This window comes from Atractosteus spatula, chromosome 2 (assembly GCF_055471065.1).
Source record: "Atractosteus spatula isolate fAtrSpa1 chromosome 2, fAtrSpa1.hap1, whole genome shotgun sequence".
Lineage (NCBI taxonomy): Eukaryota > Metazoa > Chordata > Actinopteri > Semionotiformes > Lepisosteidae > Atractosteus > Atractosteus spatula.
Window position 1 is genome coordinate 8969863 of NC_142707.1, and position 25819 is coordinate 8995681.

Sequence of the window (25819 nt, forward strand, 5' to 3'; positions counted from 1 at the left end):
GGGAGTTATCCCGGTGTACGGGCCAAACTCCCCCCCTCGGCCTTTACCGTGGCCTCCAAATTGTCCCCATGTATCATGATTGCCCTGCGTGTACCCTGCCTTGCGCTCGTTGCTTGCCGGGTCGGCTCCGGCTTCCCGCGACACCGTACGGCATAAAGTGGTTTGGTAAATGATATCATATGTAGTACAATTCTGAAACCCAGAATGGAAACTCTGTCAGTCTGCCAGCTGACATTGATAGTATTTTACTAATTTCATCCATATATCCCGCGCTATTAAGAACTCCATGCTTCGTACTGCCTCTCCATGCCACAGCAGAGCTGAGAACCGAGAGATGCCCTGCAAAAGACAAAGTTTAAAAATATCTCAGACACCGATAGTAGGAAGCTCTTAAACCAACATGTACAAGGGGAACAAAATAAAAACGAAGTGTAAAATAATTTCGCAGCTTTATTGTATCATAAAAGCAATTTCGATTGTTTCATTAATTTCAACTCTCGTGTACAATCCAGTGTTTTATGGCTAATTACAGAATTTCGACAGTCGAATTTCGTTTTCTTCCGCTTTCGGGAGCGGAAACCCCATTTTCCTAGAGCCGCGGGTATAAACAGGCGGATCTGCGGTGCGCTGGTCAGATCCCGAGTGTCTGAGCTGACCGACACGGAGTTGACTTTGCCGCTGGAAGACAACCTCAGGTACCGGCAAAGAGACATTCCTCTGATTCGGGCATAGCGGTAGAATCGCAGAGCTGAAGTCGGGTAATTGGGTTTAATGGAATATTTGTTATCTGTATGTGTGAAAGATCCGCTGTCAGTTCGCAGGGCAGAAATGGTGGCGCTGCGGCGCTTTTGGAAAAGCTCTTGAGCAGAAACAATTCAACGACTCGTTTGCGCGACTTTACTTGAGGATGCCGAATCGCGGGTTGTTGTGGTTTTTTATATTTCTAGAAATATTGGGTTGGAACGAGTTCATGAAATAAGGAAATCACTGCAGTTTTGATCTTTTTTAGTTACTGGCTGATGTGTCATACATTTGTGTAAATGTAGACAAATTTAATTTGAAATGTACTTTTTTACGGAATTACAATATATATGCGATGTGTATGTTTAAAGATTATGGGAATGGGAATATATGAAACGTCAGTGTGTTTTTTCTTGTGTTCTAGGCGCAAACATGATGTGTGACATCGAGTTCGACTTATCCTTGGCTTTAGAAAGGTGAGGGGATTGATCGCACACCTGGCGCCGGGAACCTACAGCACTGAGCTCCGTCTGAGTGGAGACTCACCTCCGCTTTCATAGGAAAAGAACAAAACCGTGCAGAACCAGCTGTGATCTTGAGTGTTTTCAAGTGTGATAATAAAAGTAGTTATATTCATGTGACACCTGAAGCCTTGAGATGCTCACTTTGTAATGACTAAAACGGTATATTATGTAACCAGGATTATTAAGCGTTTGCTATCTACTGTCTGTAAGAAAGTAGCACAGGACTGTTGAAAAGGCATGAGGCTCAAACAAAAGTGAACCTTCATATGAATTTTAAACAATGATTTTTTCAAAACCAGACGGTAGCTATGAAGATTGTCACGTTTTCTTCTGTGGGTCTGTTGTAATTCATCACGAAACTCTGTTCCTTGCAGTGATCCCGACATGACGGAGGTAGACTGCCCTCTAACGGCCAAGGTGAGGCGCTGCATGTTTTTCTCACAGGGAAGAAATGAACCGATGACGCATGTAGACGAGAGGAGTAGCGAACTTCATCGAGTATTTGGAACAAGTGGCAAAGACAGTAATTGCTGCATCGCTGTGTGTGCGCTCAGAGTCATTTATATACTGTAGCGGCTGACGCGTTTCTGCAGACAAGTAAACTCTTACTCCAGTGTCTATTAGCGGCAGCTGTACACTGGAGCCGAATTAGTCCAGACGGAGCCCGGGAGTCTAGTAACCGCTGCCCACACACACGCAGCGGTTTCCTGGTCGCTGACTGTGCGTTTGCTCCCCTGTCCGCCAGAATCACGGCCTGAAGGATGACACCTTCTTGCCCAGAAGGCGCTGCCTCCTCAGCCCTGGGCTGGAGCTGGAGGTGGAGTCTCACCCTCTGCACAGCTTTCGCCAAGCTGCCACACTCATCGTCGCCCTGGAGAGGATGAAGAAGGTGCAGGAGAAACCGCTGGGGACAGAGTTCACTGGGGACACCCTGTTCCACTTTGTGATAGAGCAGCTGGTGGAAGGTAGGAGGCTCCTACACAGCCGGTCTTTCCCCACTCTGCTGTGTCTGAGGAGGAACAGACAACATCCTGATTAGGCTGATGTTGCAGTTTACTGGCAAAGATGTTTGATTCAGAAATACCTGAGGGCAGCATAGTGGTGCAGTGGTCAGCGTTGCTGCCTCACAGCTCTGGAGCCCTGGGCTCAATTCTGGACCTGGGGTGCCATCTGTGTGGAGTTTGTATGTTCTCCCCGTGTTTGTGTGGGTTTCCTCCCACAGTCTCGAGACATACTGGCAGTTTCATTGGCCTGGTGTGAGGGTGTGCATGTCTGTCTGTGTGCCCTGCGAGGGACTGGCATCCCGTCCAGGATGTACCCCACTTTCTCACTGACCTGAGCTCTTGTGTCTCTGTCCCACAGAGGTCTGCTTTGACCAGCAGTACCAGTTCAACCCCACCTTCACACGCCGGACCCAGGACCTGGCACACAGCATCGCCGATCAGCACAACAAGAGCTGGAAGCTGAACGAGCTCCCCAACGGAGCTGCTGAGCTGCTGGCCATCACTGTGCAAGGCCCCAGCTCCTCCAAGAAAGGTGAGTCCCTGCGACTGGCCTCCTCCTCAGGACAGCTGGCCAGGCCCTTCAGGTCCAGTGCTTCTCAGCCCTGCAGACACAGGACAGCTCTTCAGGGCAGGACTGTTCACACCACATCATCAGTGTCCTGTTGGAAAGACCCTCTGTATCCGTGATGACAAGGTCCTACACACAAGAAGTGACTAGAATTAGAGCACAGATTGCGCGGTATCGCAGGACTGACGTGCTCTCTCCTTGTGTGCCCGCAGTGTGGCTGAACCTGTCCACATACGTCTCGCTGCCTCCAGTCTCCTCTCAGTCCCAGCCAGTGGCCCTGGGCATCGGGGGCCGCAACCTGTACCTGTCCTGCTCCGAGTCCGAGGGCAAACCCATCCTGCAGATTGAGGTAGGAGCTCTCTCGCTGCGGTCGGCTTCTTCTCTTCCTCTCTCAAAGCGCAGTCGAAATCGGAAGGTTTCGCTCCTTGTCTTCACACTGGCATCTCTCTGCATGTCTGTAAGCAGCGGCAGGATTGTGCAGCAGCTCCAAGCAACTCGGCTTTGACTTCTGCCTCAATAAGACAGTTGACATGAGCATCAGCTGTCACCTGTCTGCTGGAGAGATCTCCTAGTGCTGTGTGTGAAGGTGCACATTAGTGTCAAGCGATGGCAGGGCTCTGTGTGTGCTGGTCCTCTGGTATTCTCTCCCGTGAGGCTTGTGCACCAGCTGCCCGTCAATCCACACTTACCGGCGCTCAGCTCTGACTGCTGCTCTCGCTGTCGCCCCCCTCAGGAGATCCCCGACAAAGAGGACCTGAGAAGCATCCGCTCCGGCAGCACCGCGGCCCGCTTCCTCTTCTACAAGACGGACAGCGGCGTCTCGTCCTCCACCTTCGAGTCGGTCAACTGCCCCGGCTGGTACATCAGCACGGCCATTGAGGAGCCCTGCCCGGTGGCCATGTGCCACCTGCACCCCAACGACCGCATCACCAGCTTCATGGTCAAGCAGCAGTGAGGGCTGGCCGGCCCCAGTGCTCACCAGCAGGTCTCGGGCTGGGGGTCCCAGTGTCTCAGTATGTACCAAGTACAGAGAGCAGCGCGGCCAGCTTAGGTGTGAATCCCAAAGTTTCAAGCTCATTTTCCAGCCTCTGGGAAATTGTGGCCTGAGAGTCACAGAGCGTAAATACATAATGTGTGCTTGTTCAAAAGCAATGAAGAATTCATATTGAATTAAAATGTAACTTTAGTGTTTGTACAGATATTTATATTGTGTCTCAGTGAAGTTCTCTATTTATTTTTATTTATTTCAATGTGTTAATTGAGTTGTATTGGCTGCTGTAACGTTTGTTCACACTGCAGAACATCTACTGTCTGAAACTAATGTTTACATTGCTTCACAATTCAGGGCTGAGGTGCACACCTTCATATTTAAGTATTTAAGGTTTATTTATACATTTGCTGTTGTTTTTATACATTAAACTGGATGGAATTATTTATGGGATGGCTGTTGTATATTGTTGCACTTGAATAAATGTCTTCAGTATTTCAATGCTCGGCTCTTGTTGATGGTTTCTCTGAAGCTGTTTGTGGATACGAGTCTTTCTTCCCAGCGGTCTCTATTTCACTCGCCTCTTTCCACACTCTCTCGCACCCTGCGCCTCTGGGCTCAGCTCACTCTTCCTCTTCTGGACCCGCCACGCTTCTTCCTGTGTCCTTGTTCCGGCCCGTTTGGAGTCGAGTCCCGGAGCAGTGGCGGGCCAGAGATTCACCACATCCAGCCGATCCACCAGTACAGCTCCAGGCCTGTCCTGAATGAATGGAGAGTGTTTCAGCAGGAGCAAGGCCGCAGATGATCAGAGTTCTGGGGTTTAGTACGTGCGCAGAGTTCACAAATCTTTGCTTTGAAATGAATGAAAGGCAGGCAATAATGTAAAGTAGAAGAACTTTACATTACATTTACATTTACAAGCTACTGATGTAGCTTTATTTAATAATAATAATAATTGCTCACACTTATATAGCGCTTTTCTGGACACTCCACTCAAAGCGCTTTACAGGTAATGGGGACTCCCCTCCACCACCATCAATGTGCAGCCCCACCTGGATGATGCGACGGCAGCCATAGTGCGCCAGAACGCTCCCCACACACCAGCTATCAGTGGGGAGGAGAGCAGAGTAATGAAGCCAATTCATCAAGGGGGATTATTAGGAGGCCATGATTGGTAAGGACCAATGGGAAATTTGGCCAGGACGCCGGGGTTACACCCCTACTCTTTTCGAGAAACACCCTGGGATTTTTAATGACCACAGAGAGTCAGGGCCTTGGTTTTGTGTCTCATCCGAAGGACAGTGCCTGTTTACAGTATAGTGTCCCTGTCACTATACTGGGGCATTAGGACCCACACAGACCGCAGGGTGAACGCCCCCTGCTGGCCCCACTAACACCTCTTCTGCAGCAACCTTAGTGTTTTCCAGGAGGTCTCCTTTCTAGGTACTGACCAGGCTCACACCTGCTTAGCTTCAGTGGGTTGTCAGTTGTGAGCTGCAGAGTGATATGACTGCAGGCATATCAGAATGTAGCAGAGTTATAGTCCTTCTCCCCATTTAGCTCAGACCTACAACAACATACAACTACCATAGAACTATATTTAAAAACAATGTCAAAACCGGGTTTGGTTTAATACAGAAGGAGTTAACAGTATAATGAACGTTGTTTTAATGTTACCACGTTTCGAAGTTTTACGGTAATAGTATTAGCCAATCACCGTCCGAGAATCCAAATAAATTTCATTCTTACAGCTAATTGGTCAGTTCAAAGGTAAATTCACCAATAATAACAAGGGGGCGTGTTTACCCGGAAAATTCAATTGTTAGACAAACGGATTATTTTGCTTTTGCCTTGGTACAAGAAGAAATTTCATCTGTAAATTTTTCTTTTTCATCCTAAAAAGGTATACCGTAGGGTACTGACTTGGAAGACGAAATAAGGAGCAGAAATGGACGGAGACGGCGATGGAGCTGTCCGTGTGCTTTCAGCTCAAGGTATTCTTGTTATACATCCCTACATTTTCTTACTTAATTATTTCTTATAATGAGGTTTGGGTATATTCATTACGCATACTGTTTGTGATCTTGTATCGTGTTCACAATGTGGTTGTGGATTGCTATGATGTCGTGAAATAACAGGTGAATCGCAATCAAATCGTCTTGAGAGAAGCCCCTAAGGTTGTCGTGTGGAACCAAGGGTCGTAAAGAACACGGATCAACAGACGATATTTATTTTACATGACAAAATCACTAAATTGATGTGAAACATTATTTGCCATTATAATGCGTAATTCCCTCGACACCCTTTCGATACCTTTATGGAGCTGCATGTTAGATGCGCATTTGCTCGCTCCAGTAATGATTTCCCTTCGCGCTGCCTTGACGTGGGCTGTTGCCCTGTTTCCAGTAATGAAACACTGAGAGCCAGCTGATACCCACACAAGGCCCATAGCAAGAACCACCATCACCAGGACGGTGCTTCTTTAGAGTTTACAAAGTGAGATCACAGTGGCATCGTGTCCGCTCGTGCCAGCTTAATCTGGTCATCGTTTTGCACCACAAAGCTCTGTCCTTCAAGTTTGGTTTTGAGGTGGCATAAGCAAGCATTCGAAGGGTATAATCACTCCAAAGCACAATCTCTCACCCTTTTTGCCTGTTTGATAGCACGGCGCTTACAGCTCGGAGAGTAAGAATCACCAGAGCTAGACAAGAATATGACGGTGGAAAATAAAATATATTTTTGTAGTATTATGACCACAAAACATTACACCTCATGGAAAATAATACAGTTAAACGTTGACCGTAATAAGAGAACAAGTGATAATCAACTATTTTACCCAGATTATCATGAAAATATCGGCAACATGCTGAGGAGAGGCAGTTCTGTATGAAATAGTCTAGCAAAGCTGCAATGTACCCGGTGGTCTCGGTGGGCTGTGTGCCCTGCATGCTTTCTAGACATCGGTCACAAAGCAGGACACATGGTAATATTTTCCTACATCTCCAACATGCTTGCTTAACAAATGCTGCAGAACAGCTCGTACAGAGCAAGAGTTTTGATCTTCTTGTCAAGAAGGTTGAACACGAGGAGGGCTGTAAACGAGGGCAGCTCGTTAGCCCTAACTTTCTTGTTTGGCTGCCTTTAGGTAATTGACCCAGTTTCCAGCAGATGGAGCTGGGAAGGCTTTTCCATTGTAATTGTTTGTGCAATACCTGCATAAGTGAGTGGCACTGCACTTGTGTAGTATATCTTTGTAGTGCACTGAACATGCGTTTGTGTGTTTGTGTATGTGACCTGCTTTTTTCTTGTGGTCCTCAGAGTTGCGGGAACAGAAGCTGAAGGAGTATTTGGCTGCAAAGGGAAAGCTGAAGCCTCCGAACCCGAAGTAAGGAGCTCTTGTCTGCCCCCTGGGCCCCGTTCGACAGCGCAGCTGGGTTTGTGTCTTCCAGTCTGACCCCCTGCATGCCTGCCAGGCCATCGCCAGCCCTGTACTGTCCACCAGCACTGTAAACGCATCTGTTACTGGGTCAGTTAACGGTCAGGACTAATCAGGTCTGTTTTAATCAGTGTTTAAAGATGATGCTCTTGAGATCGGAGTTGCTCACTTAGTGTGGTGTGTCCTTGGTTTGAGATGAAACTCCTCAGCAGTCATGCAGACCCAGGTAAAGTAAGAAAGTGTCAGCTGTCATGGCTACAATATTGGAAATGCAAACCTGACCACAACTGCTTTTACATGTATATCAGGTGCAAACAAGATTGAATACAGATAACTGTAATTAACAGCCGAGCTCCTTCTCTGACTGACCATTGGCCTCAGGATTTACTGTGCTGCTTGTATTTGTTTGGGTGCATGTCGCATCTATTTTCAGTCCATCCTGGTGTGGTTAGAGGTGTGGGGGTGGGGTTGTGTCCAGGGCAACTGATGTCACACATTCTTTCCTTAGTGTTCGCTGTATTGAAGCTCTGATGCACTTACTTCTTTGGTTCTTCCCCTTGCCCAGACCCTACCTGAGGGACAATATGGTCAGACCCAAGCAGCCCGTTGACCCCAAAGCAGGGACAGTGCCAGTAAGTACATGAGCAGCCTTAGGCCATCAACACCATCACCTGTAAATTTCATCCATCCATTTTCACTCCACTTTTCCTGGTGAGGGTCGCAGTTCACCTCTAAATTCTAGCTGAAAATAGTTGTCTGCCAGTAGAGAAAGAGCTTTCCATCATCTTCTGTACTTCTTATTTTGTCCTGTACATGGGATATGCCCAGCCGTTCTTTATAAAGATTGCGATATTGTAGCCTACCCGCATGGGACTTTGCTATAAAACCAAGTTATTGGCAGCTGGTGGTGGCAGCAAGTACTCTTTAAAAGTCCTGGGCTACAGCCACATCCCAGCAAGAGGGGTAATGATTGAATCTGGGTCTTGTATAAAAAGGACCGTAGTTCCTTTAATGCATGGCACAAAGGGTGGAAAGGCTAATTCCTTCTGTAGATATTTGAAAGTTTAATAGTGGCCATGGTGATGTTTTTCAGATGAGCTATAACAGATATAATGACACATGGGTTTCATTTTCTCATGCAACCTGCTTTTATTTTCTTATGTACGCTTTAGGCCCGGAAGCAAAAAGAGAACCAGCCTCCGCCATTTAGACCCAAAGGCACAGAGAATAAGCCGCCGTCCACAGCTGCAGAAACCAGAGCCCCCACTAAGCCCGTCCCTTACCCAGACAAGACAGCACAGAAATCCACTTGCAACAATACCATTGCTAAGACTGCCAGGCCTGTCAAGACCAATGCAACACAGAGCACCACTCGCAGTAAGCCTGGCCTGAATGGTGCTGCAGCAAAGACCTCCCAGTGCAAATCTATGACTCGGGCGCCTATACCCAAGACAGCTCTTAATAAACCCAACATTCAAAGTGCACAACCTGCGACTGTTCCAAGGAGCACTGTGCTCCACGCTGCTTCTGCTAAGGCATCTTCCAGAATGAGTGCCAGTCAAGCTCCAGTTCAGCTTGCCACCAGTTCAGGTCCTGCTAAGGCAGCTCGTAGGGAACTCGCCCAGAGGAAGCCCCAGGTCCCTAGTGCCAGAGGGGCCCACAGCTCCCGGGTGGGCATCAGGATCTCGGCTGCAGGGGCCTCTCAGGGGCCTGCTAGCATGCAGACTGGCAGCACGGGGGAGGCCCAGCTGGTGGAGCTGCAGCACCGGCACTCTGCATTGAAGAGAGCTCTGGGGCGGGCTGCTTCTGTAGGGGGCAGAAAGCCTGGGCTCTCTGGAGCGGGCAGCAGCGATGCCCACAGCAAGGCTAAGGGCAGCAGTCCCCTAAAAACCCTTGCCGCGAGACGGGAGAAGCCACGTGCTGTGCCGGCAGAAAGCCGGAGGAGCCAGAAAAGCAGTGGTGCCACCGCAGTACAGCAGCCAGGTGTGTGTGGAGCAGCTGTGGGTAATTCCTGGCGGTCGGGGGCGAAGGCTGCAGGTGTGGGGCAGCAGGACATCAGGGTTGGGGCAGCAGCTCCTGGGAGGCGCCACACGTTCGTGGTAAGAGAGCCTGTAGGCAGAGGGCAGCTCCCACACCGCTGTGTTAGCAGCTTCTCGAGCAGGAACACTGCGCCCGCCCCGGTGCCCACCAAGCCTGCCCAACAGGGCCAGGACCCAGGGCCCAAAAGACAGGAGCCAGCAAGAAACGCCACCATCACCATCGGAGGTGGCACCAGCCAAACCACTGCGGAACAGGGCTCAAAGAAGTTAACCAAGGCGCAGGAGGAAAGGATGTGAGTGTCGCTTCACAGCTTCTTGGCACCTTTTTCTTTTATAGTTTGCGTTTGCTTTTAAAAATTCTGGAGGGCTCTGTGTGTAAGCTTCATGTATATAGACAGGGAGTCGGAGATCAGGAGGGGATGATTTTTATTGAGCAATGACTGTAGTCTGCAGAATGAAAAGGCCACTGCCAGAACAGAACACATCCCCCCAAGACCCAGATCTGAATGGTGGCCTATAATATAAGCTCTTTTTACTTTTGTAAGCAAACAAATCAGGCCATAAAGGGTTGAACACTCCCCCCCCATCAATAATTGCTAAAGTACAGGCTGTTGGGTTTGCACAGCTCTTTGGTGACAAGCCTGTGGATTCTGTGCTGAGAACGGCAGACATTGATTTCCTTTGTGGTGTTAATGCACAAACCGAGGCACAGCTAACAGCCGGTTGGTTCTCTAATCATTTAAGCCGATGCTCAAGGACCAGCCAGTAGCTGATTGTGCATTTTAAGCTGCATGTGACCTCACTAACTGAAAAATTTGATGTGCACAGTTCACAAGCCGGAAGTATTGGATGCTGCCAGGCAGGATGCATTTGGGTCTGGTGACTCTGTGCTACCAAACCACTAGCGGGGCAGGATCCACCTCCATCTCTGCTTGCGTTTCCTCTCCCGTCCTCCCAGGCGGAGGCTGCAGGAGTGGCGCGAGGCCAAGGGCATCGCGTACAAGAGGCCGCCCATGCCGACGCCGCGGAGGTCCGTGAAGAAGCCGGCTGCTTCCCGGCAGTCCTTCTGGAGCGCCATGGAGGAGGAGGACCGCCTGGGGAGGCTGGCCGCGGAGCGCATCGACGACTGCCTGAGGCTGCTCCGGGAGGTAAGGCCAGCACCTCGGGCGCCTGTTCCCACCAGCCTTCGGCGGTGTAAAAGGAAGTGACTTTAATTTCCCCTTTTAAAAAGGAAAGGGTTTCCCGTAGCTGCGTAGTCACGACTTGAACATTCCCTTGTTGCAACACTGGAAATGATTTATTCAGTGGACACTGAAAATTACACTTCTGTTGCTTTTAGGTTCTGGGAAAGTTAGAATGGCTTTGAGGTCTGGCAATAGCCCAGTATTGAATGGCACAGCAGCCGGAAAACTGCACTGAATCCTTAAAGTTTGTAACGGTTTTAACCCAGCACAGTGAACACGCATGCATTGGCCAGTAATTCAGTTTATTTATGCTAAGGGCCCACTCTGACAAAGGACAGCAATGGAGACTGAAACACAATATCTAGTGCAACTCGGCAAATAACTGCCATTATTCATCACTCAGAACAATATAAACATCATTTCTAGCTTGCAAAAGTTATTTGATAGAAGCCACAAACTTGGATATAAATACACAGTTCCTTTTTTCAGCTGTAGGTTTCCTGATTTTTTTCAGGCTCTCATTGACCGTTTTAAGCCTAGGTAAGGTAACGCCTCTTAAAGAGTTTTGTAGGCCCTGAAAAGGCAGATTGTACATGCTGCAGCCACCGGAGGGAGCCAGTGATATGTTCTTCTGCTTAGTGAAAATGGTAGAAACCTCAGGTGTTGCTCAAGTTTTTCATTGAGTACCTTTGTAGCACATTTACAGTCACTTTAGTTACATTATACCAACATACAATGTTAATGGCTCAATTAAATAAACTACAAATGTGAGGAGGGTGTCATATAAATGTGTACATACTGGTAACAGTAAGAGATTGTCTGCAGATATGCATTGATTCAGTAGGTCTGTAAAAACTCAGAGACAAAATTCTTACTGTTAATTTGAAATGAAAACTAAGTTGTTAGACCAGATTTGCTTGCTTGCTTTCATTAATAGTCTCTTTCCATTGGTAGTTGGTAACATTGAGGGTGTTTAATATATTTTGTTTCCTTGCACAGCATTGTATGTCTAATTTTGTGCTTATTGCTGGATTGACACCAGTTTATCAGTTCCAGACCTTACCAGTCCTCAATATGGCCTTTGCTGTTAATACAGGGTTGTCATAAAACCCTGTTCACTTTCAGACAGGATGGAAATTTAAAACTGCCCGTGGACTGAAAAGAATTAATGTGTGAATCGTGACACTTTGCCAGCATAGCGTGTAGTAAACTGAGATTACAGATCCGCTGTTCGCTGTTTCTGGGTGTTGATCAAACCAGTGGAATAACTGATCACTAAAACTGGTTTCAGACACTTCTACAGGTTTTATAATCTCCTAATAACATAAAAAAGTCACATTATCCTATTATTAACTGCAAGAAAACCAGCAGCACAACATCATGAATTGGTTCATATTTGTAATCAGTAAAAACAGCCATGAGCTCTTTACCCTTCAGAACATAGAATAATGAATAATTAAGCCCCAGTCTTCACTATAGCAAAAATGGAACTCTTCCTTTGCAGTTTCAGTTTAAGGGTGGTTTTAAAACCCGGTCCTGCCTGAAAGAGTCTGTGGGTGACCACGGGGTTCTGCAGTAACCTGGCTCCTGTAGCACTTCGCCCCGATCGGGGGGGGCTCCAGGCTGCGATCAAGCCACTCTCTCGTCCTCTCCTGTGCGCTGCTGAACCAGAGGCTGTGTCTGTGTGTCTGTCTCTCTCAGGGCCATGAGTCCCGGGAGGTCCTGGCGGTGCTGTCCCAGGTGCCCTCGGTGGAGAAGTTCGCCATGTACTGGGTCTGCCGGGCCCGGCTCATGGAGCGCGACGGCGACTGCGAGGTGCTGCCGCTCTTCGAGGAGGCGGTGCGGGTGGTGCAGGAGGTGAGACGGGGGGAGTGAGACTCTGGCACCTCTCCTCTGTAGCGAAGAGGGGCTGTAGGACAGAGGACTTGAGCTCCGATTCAAACAAACTTCCCAGCAGTACTGTTTGCCAGCAGCTGTATCACCCGGCAGCTCACCGCTAGCAGCCAACTGGAGCTCAGCAGGAGTGATCCTGGTCCGTACCTGGATGGGAGACCTCCTGGGAAAACTAAGACTGCTACTGGAAGAGGGGCCAGTAGGGGGCGCTCACCCTGTCATCTGTGTTGGTTCTAATGCCCCAGTATAGTGGGGGACACTATACTGTAAAAGAGGCACTGTCCCTTAAAATCCCAGGGTGTTTCTCTAAAAGAGTAGGGGTGTTACCCTGACGTCCTGGCCAAATTTCCCTCCTGACTTTACCAATCATGGCCTCCTAATCCCATCTCTGAGCTGGCCTCATCACTCTGCTCTCCTCCCCACTGATAGCAGGTGTGTGGGGAGTGTACCAGTACATTTTGGTTGCCGTCACATCATCCAGGTGGATGCTGCACACTGGTGGTGGTGGAGGGGAGTCCCCATTACCTGTGAAGCACTTTGAGTGCAGTCTCCAGAAAAGCGCTATGCAAGTGTAAGGATTATTATTAGTAGTAGTGTCTGTGCAGCTGTGCAGAGATCCACTTTATAAGAAAGACCGCTGGAATAGTCTTCCCCATGTACTGTCTTCGCCCGTAACGACACAGTGGACAACCGCCTGTGTTTCTAGGAGTATAGAAAATAGCAGTTAGACAGGAGGCTAAAAAGAGATGCTGAACTTCTCCATTCAGCAATGCGTTCACATCTTGAATGAATAAACTGCTCATAATTAGAACCGAACCACAAAGCTGAAATTGTGATAGCATTAGTGTTAAAAATATGTAGTCATTCAGTCACTTCCTGGAAGAATCTTTCTTACGTGCTACTGCATAAGCAGTCTCAAGTGTGTGTTGTGGGAATTTCAAGTAAATAAGGTTAGCTCTTATGATAGGTATTTTTCTTGGAACTAAAGTAGTTGCAAAATGTTCTGACCACATAGTAGATATTTGTGCACAAGCTAAAAAAAACTAATTTGTAACATCTAATAGAAGGAGCCAGAAGACATATTCTCATTGAATTGTTTCCAACAGCGGTAATTGCTTTCTTTCTTATGCCCTCTCCCTAGAGAGGGCATGTGTGATTTCTGCAGTGCAATTGGTAATTGATGGAAGCTCTACGGCCGAAACGTTGTGTTCTCTTTCTTCTCTTTTCAGACTGGAATAAAACCTATTACTTGTTCCTTTGCAGCCTACGCATGCTGACGCAGCTACCCACCTGAATTGATGGTTATGTTTTTTTATTCATTTCAAAAAGGGGGAGGAGCTGAAATTGCTGAATCACTAAATTGAACTTGCAATTAAATATTGCAAAGGGGGGGGGGGAATGCAGACTATGATGCCTACAACAATCCTGCGTTTTAATGTATTAATTCCCAGTTGATTGAAGCATGTTCCCCGAGTGCATATGACCCAATCAGATTTAGTTTTTTATTTAATTAAAAAAGGGGGCTGCTGATGACCTCAACCAGTGATGTTGCTTGCTCGAGTACAAGCTGAGACAATTGGCTGTGGTGTGGCAGGATTGAGTCTGGTCTGTGCCGCTAGTCTACTGGAACTGGGGCTCCTGGCATTGTGGTGAACGGCTAACGGAGCATTTCTAGCATCTGTTGGCCTTAAGTAGGCTGTGTTTGATAACACTGGTGACAAAAAAAAAAGAGGTCCTTCGGCCCCGTTATCTCATTAGAGAGTTAGTATCTTATAGATCCCAGGATAAAATCAGCTGTTTCTTGAGGGGAACCAGGATCGAGGTCAAATGGAACCCCTTGGGCTGTGAGAGTCTGGAACAAGCCATGCCTTCCTGATGAAGTCACTAAGACTTGCTTGAGCCTCAGCTTACAGTGCAGGCACATCACTCCTGTGGGCCCGAGCTTTTACCTTGTCCACCCAGTAAAAGGTTTGAGCAAAACGGTGACCTTCAGCATAACGGAACGTTTTTTACGGCTTTTAGCTAAAAATAAGCTTCACGAGAGGACTCGAAAGTGTGTCATTTGGAAGGAAGGCTGGTTCTTTATCTTTCTACAAAGTTTTTGGAGTTTCTGGCAAGGAACTGCTGACAAGATGTGTAATGCAACACATGGCCCGAGAGAGCATCTATGGCCTTGGCTTCTAGGAAACGTGAAAATGACACAAGCTGCTACGTATGGGTCCTGTATGTAGATCAAAACGGTGCGAGCACATACTGTCCTTCCTGTCCTAGTGCTCAGTACTGAGAGCAGAGACCTGAAGTTCCCTTTTTTAAGAAACATGTGTCCTGTCATTGCTAAATAGACATGGGTTTCCCATTAGGGTCATTGTCTTTAATCACCTGTTCATGAAATGGGTTTTGCTACAAATTGGAACACATTTCAATAAATTTGGCAAAATCATACTTTATAATTTTGGAAAATGTACAAACTATAATGACGGCCTGTGCTTCCTCATGTTCCAACTCCAAGCCCTACGCCATGAGTCGAAAAACAAATGACGAAGGTCTCTTGAGGTACTGAGTAGCTCAGAGCACCTCATGGCTAATTGAAAATATCTACTGTTCATACTACACCCATGCCATGTGTAGCCATAATTGGAGTAAGGATATAGTTTATGCAATTCCAAACAATTCTAAAAACTCAGTTAGTTTAATAAAAGGAGGTTGTGAATATACTTATCCATGTAATTTATCCCGGTCCGGTTTTGTGCCAAAGAGCAGACAGTGAAGATATTTTGCAATAACTATAACTTTTGCTTTTTCTTGGAACTAAAGTAGTTGCAAAATGTTCTGACCACATAGTAGATATTTGTGCACCAGCTAAAAAAAACTAATTTGTAACATCTCATAGAAGGAGCCTGAAGACATATTCTCATTGAATTGTTTCCAACAGCGGTAATTGCTTTCTTTCTGAAGAAATGCTCTGGCTGCTCTGTGGCTAGATAAGCTGTTTAAGATTTTAGATGACCACCACCACAGCCCAGCTGTGCTCTTTCTGCATGCTGATGTATTCATTCTGTAGGCTGTTACTGGGGAGAAGAACACTGCTACAGGGGAGTTTCGAACTTCCAGCACCTGAGGAAACCTGATGTTTAGCAACTTTATCGGAAAACATAAAATGCCTCAGGGTTTGTAAACGGAGTACCTTACACCAGAAAATGATTGTTCCTCCAAGATCACAACGCACAGCAATGTCAGACACACCTGAAGAAGGCTCCACGGCCGAAACGTTGTGTTTTTTTTCTCTCTTCTTTTTTTCAGCATGGAATAAACCTATTACTTGTTCCTTTGCAGCCTACGCATGCTGATGCAGCTACCCACCTGAACTACTAATGTCAGAAATATTCTGTTTAACTCTTTCTGTCTTTCTTAAGATGTCTAATAGACTGAAAATCATCCCTACTCCACAGTGCAGTAGATTTTCGGCATTGTGATTTTGATCACTTTGATTTTGATGGCCTAGTGGTTTGTGGTTAAAAGTGTTGTTGTTGTTGTTGTTGTTTTTTGTAGCCCATCGAAGAACTTCGGACCATTGTCTTTGAGATCCTGAAGAAGAAGAAAACCATAAGTAAGTTGTTGTCCTGTTAGCTAGGAGCTGAAGTGCTCTTTAATGTGTACAGTGCCAGAAGAGACAGCTGTCCATCCGTTCTGTTCATTTTGCTGTTATATAATGTCCCTAGGTACAACTTCAAAGGCAACTCTGGTTTAAAATGGAAATTAACGAAGTATATTATCACTTTATTGGCCGTATACAATTTCTTGTATCAGGAATCGGTCTTTTGGCGTACCCCAACTTGCTTTCCATGAGAGACAGATGGGGAGAGAAGCTTGGGGTCGGAACGCAGGGTCAGCCATTTATACGGCGCCCCTGGAGCAGTTGGGGTTAAGGGCCATATTATGATGCATTTCAAATACATTATGGTGTCGTCTATTAGTTATATGTAGTCTTTGATCTTTGTTTTACATTGGATTCGTATTTTACAGTCTTCCAGCTTCAGCCTCCTTCTCTGGCACTAAACATCCAACAGAAACAATACAGATAAATTATATCTGAAGCAATAACATTTTGCATTAAAACTCCAGTCCTCAAAGACCATAGTGCTGCTCCTGCAGGATTACACTGGAGGAGGCCCAAGCACATTCCTCTTGTTCTGTTGCTCCCACTCTCTGAAATTCCCTTTTGTGTCCACAATACTCCTTACTGTGCTTTCAAGTCTAGGTTATAGATCTGCGTTTTTAATTCCTGTTCTCTCTTGAAATTTGTGTTAATGTTCAGGGTTAGGGCCTGACTGCTTATGGTATTTGTCTATTGTTGGTGACAGCTGAGACAGACAAGGAGGGGGACCAGAGGGAAAGCAGCAGTCCTGGGGTGCCAAGAAATGACCCTGTAACCCCCAAAATTGTTGGAGCGAAGATCCGAGGGGCCAAAAATGGTTCATCTGTCGTCAAGTACAAGATCACAGCTACACCAGGGTGAGTCTCATCAAAAACCAGCTTTTATTTGTCTGTTTTTTTTTTCCCCAATCATTCTTTCAAGCTTTTTCTTTCTTTAAAGAAAGGCTTGTGGGTTCTTTGCTCTTGTCAGGTCTTGCTTGAGGTTTAAGTTGGGTCCTGTGAGGCTGGAGATGGCTGGTTTGAATCTGCGCTTTGCTGTTAGCCAGGGTTTCCTCCTGGCTTCTGTGGCATGCTGGGTACCAGCATACCTGAGCTGCTGTCAGTGGGGGCTCCATCGGTGTCCATCGCCCACGGAGAGCGGCTGTGTGCTGTGAGCTCGTGGTGTGAAATGAAGCAGATGGCCTGGTGCTGTAGGATTAGGGTCTGTGTTGGCATCTGTCCTGCGATGGCATGAGGGTTTTCAAGTGATTAGTTGATCAAGTAGGACAGGGTGTCATGAGAAGCTACTGATCTTGAGTTAAGGAAACGTGAATGAGTGGATGCAGTACAAGGGAAAGCCTGGCCCCTGGCGGGGTGAGCCATGCGGTCGGGGGTGAGAGTCGTGCCCCTGGCGGGGGTGAGAGTCGTGCCCCTGGCGGGGTGAGCCATGCGGTCGGGGGTGAGAGTCGTGCCCCTGGCGGGGGGGTGAGAGCTATGCTGGCGGGGGGGTGAGAGTCGTGCCCCTGGCGGGGTGAGAGCCGTGCGGTCAGGGGTGAGAGTCGTGCCCTTGGCGGGGTGAGCTGTGCTGGCGGGGGGGGTGAGAGTCGTGCCCCTGGCGGGGTGAGCCATGCAGTCGAGGGTGAGAGTCGTGCCCCTGGCGGGGGTGAGAGTCGTGCCCCTGGCGGGGGTGAGAGTCGTGCCCCTGGCGGGGGTGAGCCATGCAGTCAAGGGTGAGAGTCGTGCCCCTGGCGGGGGTGAGCCATGCGGTTGGGGGTGAGAGCCGTGCCCTTGGCGGGGTGAGAGCCGTGCGGTCAGGGGTGAGAGCCGTGCCCCTGGTGGGGAGAGCCGTGCGGTCGGGGGGGGTGAGCCGTGCACCTGGCGGGGAGAGAGCAGTGTGGTCAGGGGTGAGAGTCGTGCCCTTGGCGGGGTGAGCTGTGCTGGCGGGGGGGGTGAGAGTCGTGCCCCTGGCGGGGTGAGCCATGCAGTCGAGGGTGAGAGTCGTGCCCCTGGCGGGGGTGAGAGTCGTGCCCCTGGCGGGGGTGAGCCATGCAGTCAAGGGTGAGAGTCGTGCCCCTGGCGGGGGTGAGCCATGCGGTTGGGGGTGAGAGCCGTGCCCTTGGCGGGGTGAGAGCCGTGCCCCTGGTGGGGAGAGCCGTGCGGTCGGGGGGGGTGAGCCGTGCACCTGGCGGGGAGAGAGCAGTGTGGTCAGCGGGGTGAGCCGTGCGTTCGGCGGGGGGGGCGTGCGTTCAGGTTGAGAGCTGTGCTGTTTCCCGTGCTTGCAGGGGACGGCAGCAGCAGCAGCAGCAGCGGCAGCGGGACTCGGTCCAGCTGGACGGCCAGGAGCTGCGGTTCTTCACACCTGTGCGGCGTTCCCTGCGCATCGAGAGAGCCGCCCCCCGATACCCCGCCGCGCTGCAGGAGCACGATCCCTGCGTGGCCTCCCTGCAGGAGCTGCTGACGGAGGAAGAGGGGTCCGGGCCGCCCCTGTACGTCTACCGCGAGAACGAGGCCCTGAATGACCAGATCCACATCGAGCTCCTTGAGTCCTAACAGGTGATCGTGGCTGTCTCTCACACCGCCTGTAGTACACGACAGGGGGGCCAGATGTCGACAGCCACTCAGTCTTGCATACTTAATATTATAGGCTTTGTTCCATGCTGAAAAGAGAAGAATAAAAACAAAGTTTCAGCCATGGAGCCTTCTTCAAAGAAGGCTCCATGGCCGAAACATTGCATTTTCTTTCTTCACTTTTCTGCATGGAATAAACCTATTACTTGTTCCTTTGCCGCCTACGCTTGCTGACGCAGCTCCCCACCTGAACGACTTCATATTATGTTTGGCGTTTGAATGGAAGATGAAATAGTTCAACATAATCTCACTCACTTCTGTAACTTTTTTTTTTTAAATTTGTTTGAGTGATTTAGTCACTGTGAAATGACTGGGCTGTTCATAGGAAGCATTTGTTACAGAAAGCTAAAAAGCACACCATTTCAACAATATAATAAGTTGATTTGGCGCGAGATGCCAAACCAGAGCACTACATCTAACATCCAAGCGCTCAGTGACTAACCTTGGAAAAATACTAACATACTCAGATGCAGATGCAAATCTCTGTCCAGGAAAACGGACTACTTTCATAAAATAAATACTTCTGCAAAGACAGAGTCTCATTACAAACAGATACTAGAATATAAACCATCTGCCACTATTGAAAACAATAATAAATAAGATTTGTAAGGGAAATTAGTGTGTCCATAAATGTGACAGCAGTTTCTTCTCTTAAATATAGCCTGCATATAATTTATGGACAGCAGCTACATCACCTTACAGCTCACAACTGGAAACCCACTGAAGCTCAGCAGGTGTGAGCTTGACCAGTACCTGGGAAAGCTGAGGCTAATGCTGGAAGAGGTGTTAGTGGGGCCTAATACCCCAGTATAGTGATGGGGACACTGTACTGTAAACAGGTGCCGTCCTTACGATGACGCATAAAACCGAGGTCCTGACTTTCTGTGGTCATTAAAAATCCCAGGCGTTTCTCGAAAAAGAATAGGGGTGTTACCCTGGTGTCCTGGACAAATTTCCTCCTGGTCTTCTACCCATCATGGCCTCCTAACAATCCCTATCTCTGAACTGGCTTCATCACTCTGTTCTCCTCCCCACTGAGAGCTGGTGTGTGTGAGCAGACTGGTGCCCTATGGCTGCCGTCGCATCATCCAGGTGGTGGTGGTGGAGGGGAGTCCCCAATACCCGTGAAGCTCTTTGAGTGGAGGGTCCAGAAAAGAGCTAGGAAAGTGTCAGGAATGAAATATAATGTGTCCCTTTAGTTCTATAGGTTTCGGTTTGTCAATGAGGACACCAGGTGGAGGAAATACTGGACTGTTGAAACTGCCTTCCTGTCAGTCCTCCGCTCCCCTTTCCCTCTTTCTTGTTCTCTAAAGGGCCGTATCGATCACATGGTTTTGCATCCACGTTCGGTGAGATCAGGACATTCCGTTAAGCTGGGGGTTATTCGAGGACCCCCGACTGTGGACGCGTAACTGAAGACCTCATCCGGTTTTCCTTTATGCAAGTCTAATCACACTGGCGCCACAGTGGTCCCTCTTTTGGAAATGCATTCTGGCAATAAAATAAATACAAACACTTCACATTCAACTTGAGCTGCCCAACCCATAGTAGCATTAAATTCTACTACCAGCATTTCCATATCCCATTATATACTAAATGACTTTAACAGCTGTTGAACTCTGGGCTTTTTACCCTTAGCAATTAATAGTACCATGAGTTAGTCTAAAGTTATAACTTGTATTGCTTTTAGATAACTGCCAGATCCAGGTAAATACTGTATGTCATCTGTTGCTTTCTTCAGCATATTAAGACCAGTTCTTTCAATTTTACAGTACAGAAGCAGAGATCTGAATGCAATGTATTTTCTCAGGTTTCTTGCTCAAATATCTTGGTATGCTTAGAACCACGAATGTGGCATGAGAGAGGTTGTATAAATGCCTAAAAATATACTTCAACATGTTGTAAACCATATTGCTGCAGCAAAAAGCAATTAACGCTTAGCAATAGCATTTTTTCATTTGGGTAAGACTTCCATAATATAGGCTGCAGTTTCTATTCCCCTTGTTTTTTTTATAGGTGGCGCAGTGGTTAGTATGGCTGCCTCCCAGCACAGGGACCCTGGGTTCAAATCCCGTGGTGCTATCTGTGTGGAGTTTGAATGTTCTACCTGTGTTCGCGTGCGTTTCTTCTGGGTACTCTGGTTTCCACCCATAATCCAGAAACATACTTGTAGGTTAACTGACTTCTGGAAAAATTGGCTCTAGGCACAAGTGTGTTTGTGTCTGGTGTCCCATCCAGTGTGTATCCTGCTTTGCGACCATTGCTTGCTGGGATAGGCTCCAGCTCCTCCACACGTTGAACTGGGTAAAGAGATTAGAAAATGGCAGCTCTGGGACTGAGCAGTAAAGGTTTTTCAGGTTATGAAGTGCTTGGCTGGTCTCAAACAGACATTTTGCCTTAATGCTTACAAGTCATTTCAGTTCTTCCCCAAGACTACTGAAACATTCACTAAAATGCATGTTCTCACTACCTTGATTTTCAAATAAGAACAGTTCAGTACAGCTGTAGAACTCTACAGTACAGCTCATGGCATGGTAGTCTTTGGGTATGGTGGAGTATAAGAGAACAATTGTATAATATAGAAAAACAAAGGTGTTATTTGAAGCATATGTCTTTGTTTTGGAAATATAAATGGTAAATGAAATCACAGTGGGGTAAAGGGAGGAAAAAAAGACTCAAGGAGTCTTGTTTTGGTTCTTTTGGGTATGGGGGTAGTTACTACAACTGTTATAATGAGAGTGGGATTGAGAGGTGTTGAATATTTAAATCTGAAAAATAAAAATACAGGAATAAGCTCCTGAGCAGTTAAATGAAAAGGTCACCATTAAATTATGAAAAGTGATCTAAATCATTGTTGCAAAGGAACAAGTAATAGATTTATTCCATGCTGAAAAAAAGAAGATAATAAGTTGATTTGGCGCGAGATGCCAAACCAGAGCACTACATCTAACATCCAAGCGCTCAGTGACTAACCTTGGAAAAATACTAACATACTCAGATGCAGATGCAAATCTCTGTCCAGGAAAACGGACTACTTTCATAAAATAAATACTTCTGCAAAGACAGAGTCTCATTACAAACAGATACTAGAATATAAACCATCTGCCACTATTGAAAACAATAATAAATAAGATTTGTAAGGGAAATTAGTGTGTCCATAAATGTGACAGCAGTTTCTTCTCTTAAATATAGCCTGCATATAATTTATGGACAGCAGCTACATCACCTTACAGCTCACAACTGGAAACCCACTGAAGCTCAGCAGGTGTGAGCTTGACCAGTACCTGGGAAAGCTGAGGCTAATGCTGGAAGAGGTGTTAGTGGGGCCTAATACCCCAGTATAGTGATGGGGACACTGTACTGTAAACAGGTGCCGTCCTTACGATGACGCATAAAACCGAGGTCCTGACTTTCTGTGGTCATTAAAAATCCCAGGCGTTTCTCGAAAAAGAATAGGGGTGTTACCCTGGTGTCCTGGACAAATTTCCTCCTGGTCTTCTACCCATCATGGCCTCCTAACAATCCCTATCTCTGAACTGGCTTCATCACTCTGTTCTCCTCCCCACTGAGAGCTGGTGTGTGTGAGCAGACTGGTGCCCTATGGCTGCCGTCGCATCATCCAGGTGGTGGTGGTGGAGGGGAGTCCCCAATACCCGTGAAGCTCTTTGAGTGGAGGGTCCAGAAAAGAGCTAGGAAAGTGTCAGGAATGAAATATAATGTGTCCCTTTAGTTCTATAGGTTTCGGTTTGTCAATGAGGACACCAGGTGGAGGAAATACTGGACTGTTGAAACTGCCTTCCTGTCGGTCCTCCGCTCCCCTTTCCCTCTTTCTTGTTCTCTAAAGGGCCGTATCGATCACATGGTTTTGCATCCACGTTCGGTGAGATCAGGACATTCCGTTAAGCTGGGGGTTATTCGAGGACCCCCGACTGTGGACGCGTAACTGAAGACCTCATCCGGTTTTCCTTTATGCAAGTCTAATCACACTGGCGCCACAGTGGTCCCTCTTTTGGAAATGCATTCTGGCAATAAAATAAATACAGACACTTCACATTCAACTTGAGCTGCCCAACCCATAGTAGCATTAAATTCTACTACCAGCATTTCCATATCCCATTATATACTAAATGACTTTAACAGCTGTTGAACTCTGGGCTTTTTACCCTTAGCAATTAATAGTACCATGAGTTAGTCTAAAGTTATAACTTGTATTGCTTTTAGATAACTGCCAGATCCAGGTAAATACTGTATGTCATCTGTTGCTTTCTTCAGCATATTAAGACCAGTTCTTTCAATTTTACAGTACAGAAGCAGAGATCTGAATGCAATGTATTTTCTCAGGTTTCTTGCTCAAATATCTTGATATGCTTAGAACCACGAATGTGGCATGAGAGAGGTTGTATAAATGCCTAAAAATATACTTCAACATGTTGTAAACCATATTGCTGCAGCAAAAAGCAATTAACGCTTAGCAATAGCATTTTTTCATTTGGGTAAGACTTCCATAATATAGGCTGCAGTTTCTATTCCCCTTGTTTTTTTTATAGGTGGCGCAGTGGTTAGTATGGCTGCCTCCCAGCACAGGGACCCTGGGTTCAAATCCCGTGGTGCTATCTGTGTGGAGTTTGAATGTTCTACCTGTGTTCGCGTGCGTTTCTTCTGGGTACTCTGGTTTCCACCCATAATCCAGAAACATACTTGTAGGTTAACTGACTTCTGGAAAAATTGGCTCTAGGCACAAGTGTGTTTGTGTCTGGTGTCCCATCCAGTGTGTATCCTGCTTTGCGACCATTGCTTGCTGGGATAGGCTCCAGCTCCTCCACACGTTGAACTGGGTAAAGAGATTAGAAAATGGCAGCTCTGGGACTGAGCAGTAAAGGTTTTTCAGGTTATGAAGTGCTTGGCTGGTCTCAAACAGACATTTTGCCTTAATGCTTACAAGTCATTTCAGTTCTTCCCCCAAGACTACTGAAACATTCACTAAAATGCATGTTCTCACTACCTTGATTTTCAAATAAGAACAGTTCAGTACAGCTGTAGAACTCTACAGTACAGCTCATGGCATGGTAGTCTTTGGGTATGGTGGAGTATAAGAGAACAATTGTATAATATAGAAAAACAAAGGTGTTATTTGAAGCATATGTCTTTGTTTTGGAAATATAAATGGTAAATGAAATCACAGTGGGGTAAAGGGAGGAAAAAAAGACTCAAGGAGTCTTGTTTTGGTTCTTTTGGGTATGGGGGTAGTTACTACAACTGTTATAATGAGAGTGGGATTGAGAGGTGTTGAATATTTAAATCTGAAAAATAAAAATACAGGAATAAGCTCCTGAGCAGTTAAATGAAAAGGTCACCATTAAATTATGAAAAGTGATCTAAATCATTGTTGCAAAGGAACAAGTAATAGGTTTATTCCATGCTGAAAAAAAGAAGAAAGAAAACGCAACGTTTCGGCCGTGGAGCCTTCTTCAGGTGTGAGGGGTGAGAGGTAAATCATTGCTGTGTTCCTTTGCAACGCCTTACTCCAACGTTGCATGAAAATACATTGCAGAGCTACGGCTGATTCCCAGCGTAAATATTTTCAATAACCACCTCTTCCTTAATCCCCAGCTCACCAGGAAACCAGGCAAGACTATGCCCTCGGCAGGATGCCGGTTTACCGCAAGGCACAGGGACATACAGGGGGAAAACTGGGAATGCAGTTCACCTGGACATCATGTTTTGGAGGAAGACGGAAAACTGGCATGGCCACAGGAGACCATGCATACTCCATACAGAAGGTACTCTGGACTCGAGCTGTGGCACAGCACCACTAACTCCCACCCTGTCAGTCAAATGCAAGATGATTTTCGTTCTTCAGATATCTGTAACAAACCAATAAAAAAACAACAAATGCTAACTTGGGTTTTAAACTCCTATGCTAACATTTTATAAGTTTATAGTACACTATTTAAAAGAGGTTATTGTCAAGATCAATATAATAATATTATGTGAAAGTAGTGCTCTGACTTTATGCATAGTGAGTCTCTATTTTGAATGATTCACAAACAGTATTGCTTCTGCTGCTGCTTGTCATTTATATTGTGGTGGCTCTCGGCTTGCAAATGGCAAAAGATCTCTTACTCAAACTGTTCATCAGTTGCAGCCTCTGCAATGGGGCAGGTTTAGGGTGTGCAGGAGTACAGCTTGTTTACATACAAAGTGGCAGGACATCTGATGTGGTGCTCTACACCTGGCATTCGCACACGGAGAGCGTACGTGTTTGGTGGCTGTTAGGGTTGAGGCAAATTTGTGATATGGGTCAAGTTTACAAAAACATAGATTACACATTACTGGGCCATCTTAAATATGACCCTTATTACCAAGTGCTCCAGGAAACTCGGGTCAGAACGAAGAGGCCCACACTGTGGACCAAAGAAAGGTCGGCTAGGAGTTTTTTTTTTTGTAAATTGTAAATTACTATTCTATTATTATTGTAGATTGTTAAAAATGAGGTGGAAAAATAAATATTATTTCCAAATGGATCCAAGTTATCTCTTTGGTTTGTATTTGCTAGAAGACAAATTAGGTTGTTTTTATTTTTACTTCTGCTTCATTCAGGATGTATGGCTAAAAATGATATGGTTGAATACAAACATGTTTTCCTCAGAATTGCGTGTGAGGCAGCTTCCTGGCAAGACTGAAGGCTCTGAACTAACAAATTTATTCCTTGCTTTTATTTCTGAAATTTAGCCAACAAACAAATGTTATGTTCAAATGGTCACATAATGGCCGAGATCAGTTTGTCTATGATCGTAGTTGTTGTGCAGCAAGCGTGAGTTGTACCGTATGTGGGCTCAAGTTCAGGTTTAGTTCAAGACAATTAACAAGTACCAGCTAATGCCAACGGTAGTATGGTCACATCTTCGAGAAAATTCACATTATTTAGTTTCTGTGCATGTAAATATCCCCTGTATTTCCAGAGGTAGTTCTTGTGTGCTTTTTTGCATTGTAATAATAAAAGCAGGCAGAAATCATTTCAAACTTATGTTGAGACGGGGTAAAATGAGAAGAAAACAACTACCAACGGTTTCAAGACCATTGTTGGGTCAAGTCAAAGCAGTATTGGGTTTCCACTATTTTTTTTAATGGATTCATGCTGGCAAAAATAAGATTGTTTTTCTTTTTGCTCATGTTGAGCT

General features: G+C 46.5%; 2 protein-coding genes across 2 annotated transcripts; both read left to right on the plus strand.

The window, feature by feature from the left end:
- Positions 1-662: 662 nt before the first annotated feature.
- LOC148839159 (interleukin-1 beta-like) lies at positions 663-4177 on the plus strand. The gene is made up of 7 exons (XM_088908827.1): positions 663-695; positions 1166-1217; positions 1640-1682; positions 2011-2230; positions 2628-2801; positions 3050-3186; positions 3571-4177. Exons 2-7 carry the CDS (start codon positions 1174-1176, stop codon positions 3790-3792), a joined length of 840 nt encoding a protein of 279 aa, XP_088764953.1. The 5' UTR covers positions 663-695; positions 1166-1173; the 3' UTR covers positions 3793-4177.
- Positions 4178-5629: 1452 nt separating this feature from the next.
- Positions 5630-25158, plus strand: ckap2l (cytoskeleton associated protein 2 like). Its single transcript, XM_088907031.1, has 10 exons — positions 5630-5819; positions 7144-7210; positions 7827-7893; positions 8434-9593; positions 10259-10448; positions 12186-12341; positions 15927-15984; positions 16739-16889; positions 18293-18563; positions 24249-25158. Exons 1-9 carry the CDS (start codon positions 5774-5776, stop codon positions 18558-18560), a joined length of 2163 nt encoding a protein of 720 aa, XP_088763157.1. The 5' UTR covers positions 5630-5773; the 3' UTR covers positions 18561-18563; positions 24249-25158.
- The last annotated feature ends 661 nt before the right edge of the window (positions 25159-25819 follow it).

Excerpts from the sequence above, each read along its gene's own strand:
- ckap2l (XM_088907031.1), top strand. The coding sequence starts at position 5,774 with ATGGACGGAGACGGCGATGGAGCTGTCCGTGTGCTTTCAGCTCAAG. Across the intron at positions 7,894-8,433 it reads CCAAAGCAGGGACAGTGCCA|GCCCGGAAGCAAAAAGAGAA; the intron begins GTAAGTACATGA and ends TGTACGCTTTAG. Across the intron at positions 10,449-12,185 it reads GCCTGAGGCTGCTCCGGGAG|GGCCATGAGTCCCGGGAGGT; the intron begins GTAAGGCCAGCA and ends TGTCTCTCTCAG.
- LOC148839159 (XM_088908827.1), top strand. The coding sequence starts at position 1,174 with ATGATGTGTGACATCGAGTTCGACTTATCCTTGGCTTTAGAAAG. Across the intron at positions 1,683-2,010 it reads ACTGCCCTCTAACGGCCAAG|AATCACGGCCTGAAGGATGA; the intron begins GTGAGGCGCTGC and ends CCTGTCCGCCAG. Across the intron at positions 2,802-3,049 it reads CCCCAGCTCCTCCAAGAAAG|TGTGGCTGAACCTGTCCACA; the intron begins GTGAGTCCCTGC and ends GTGTGCCCGCAG.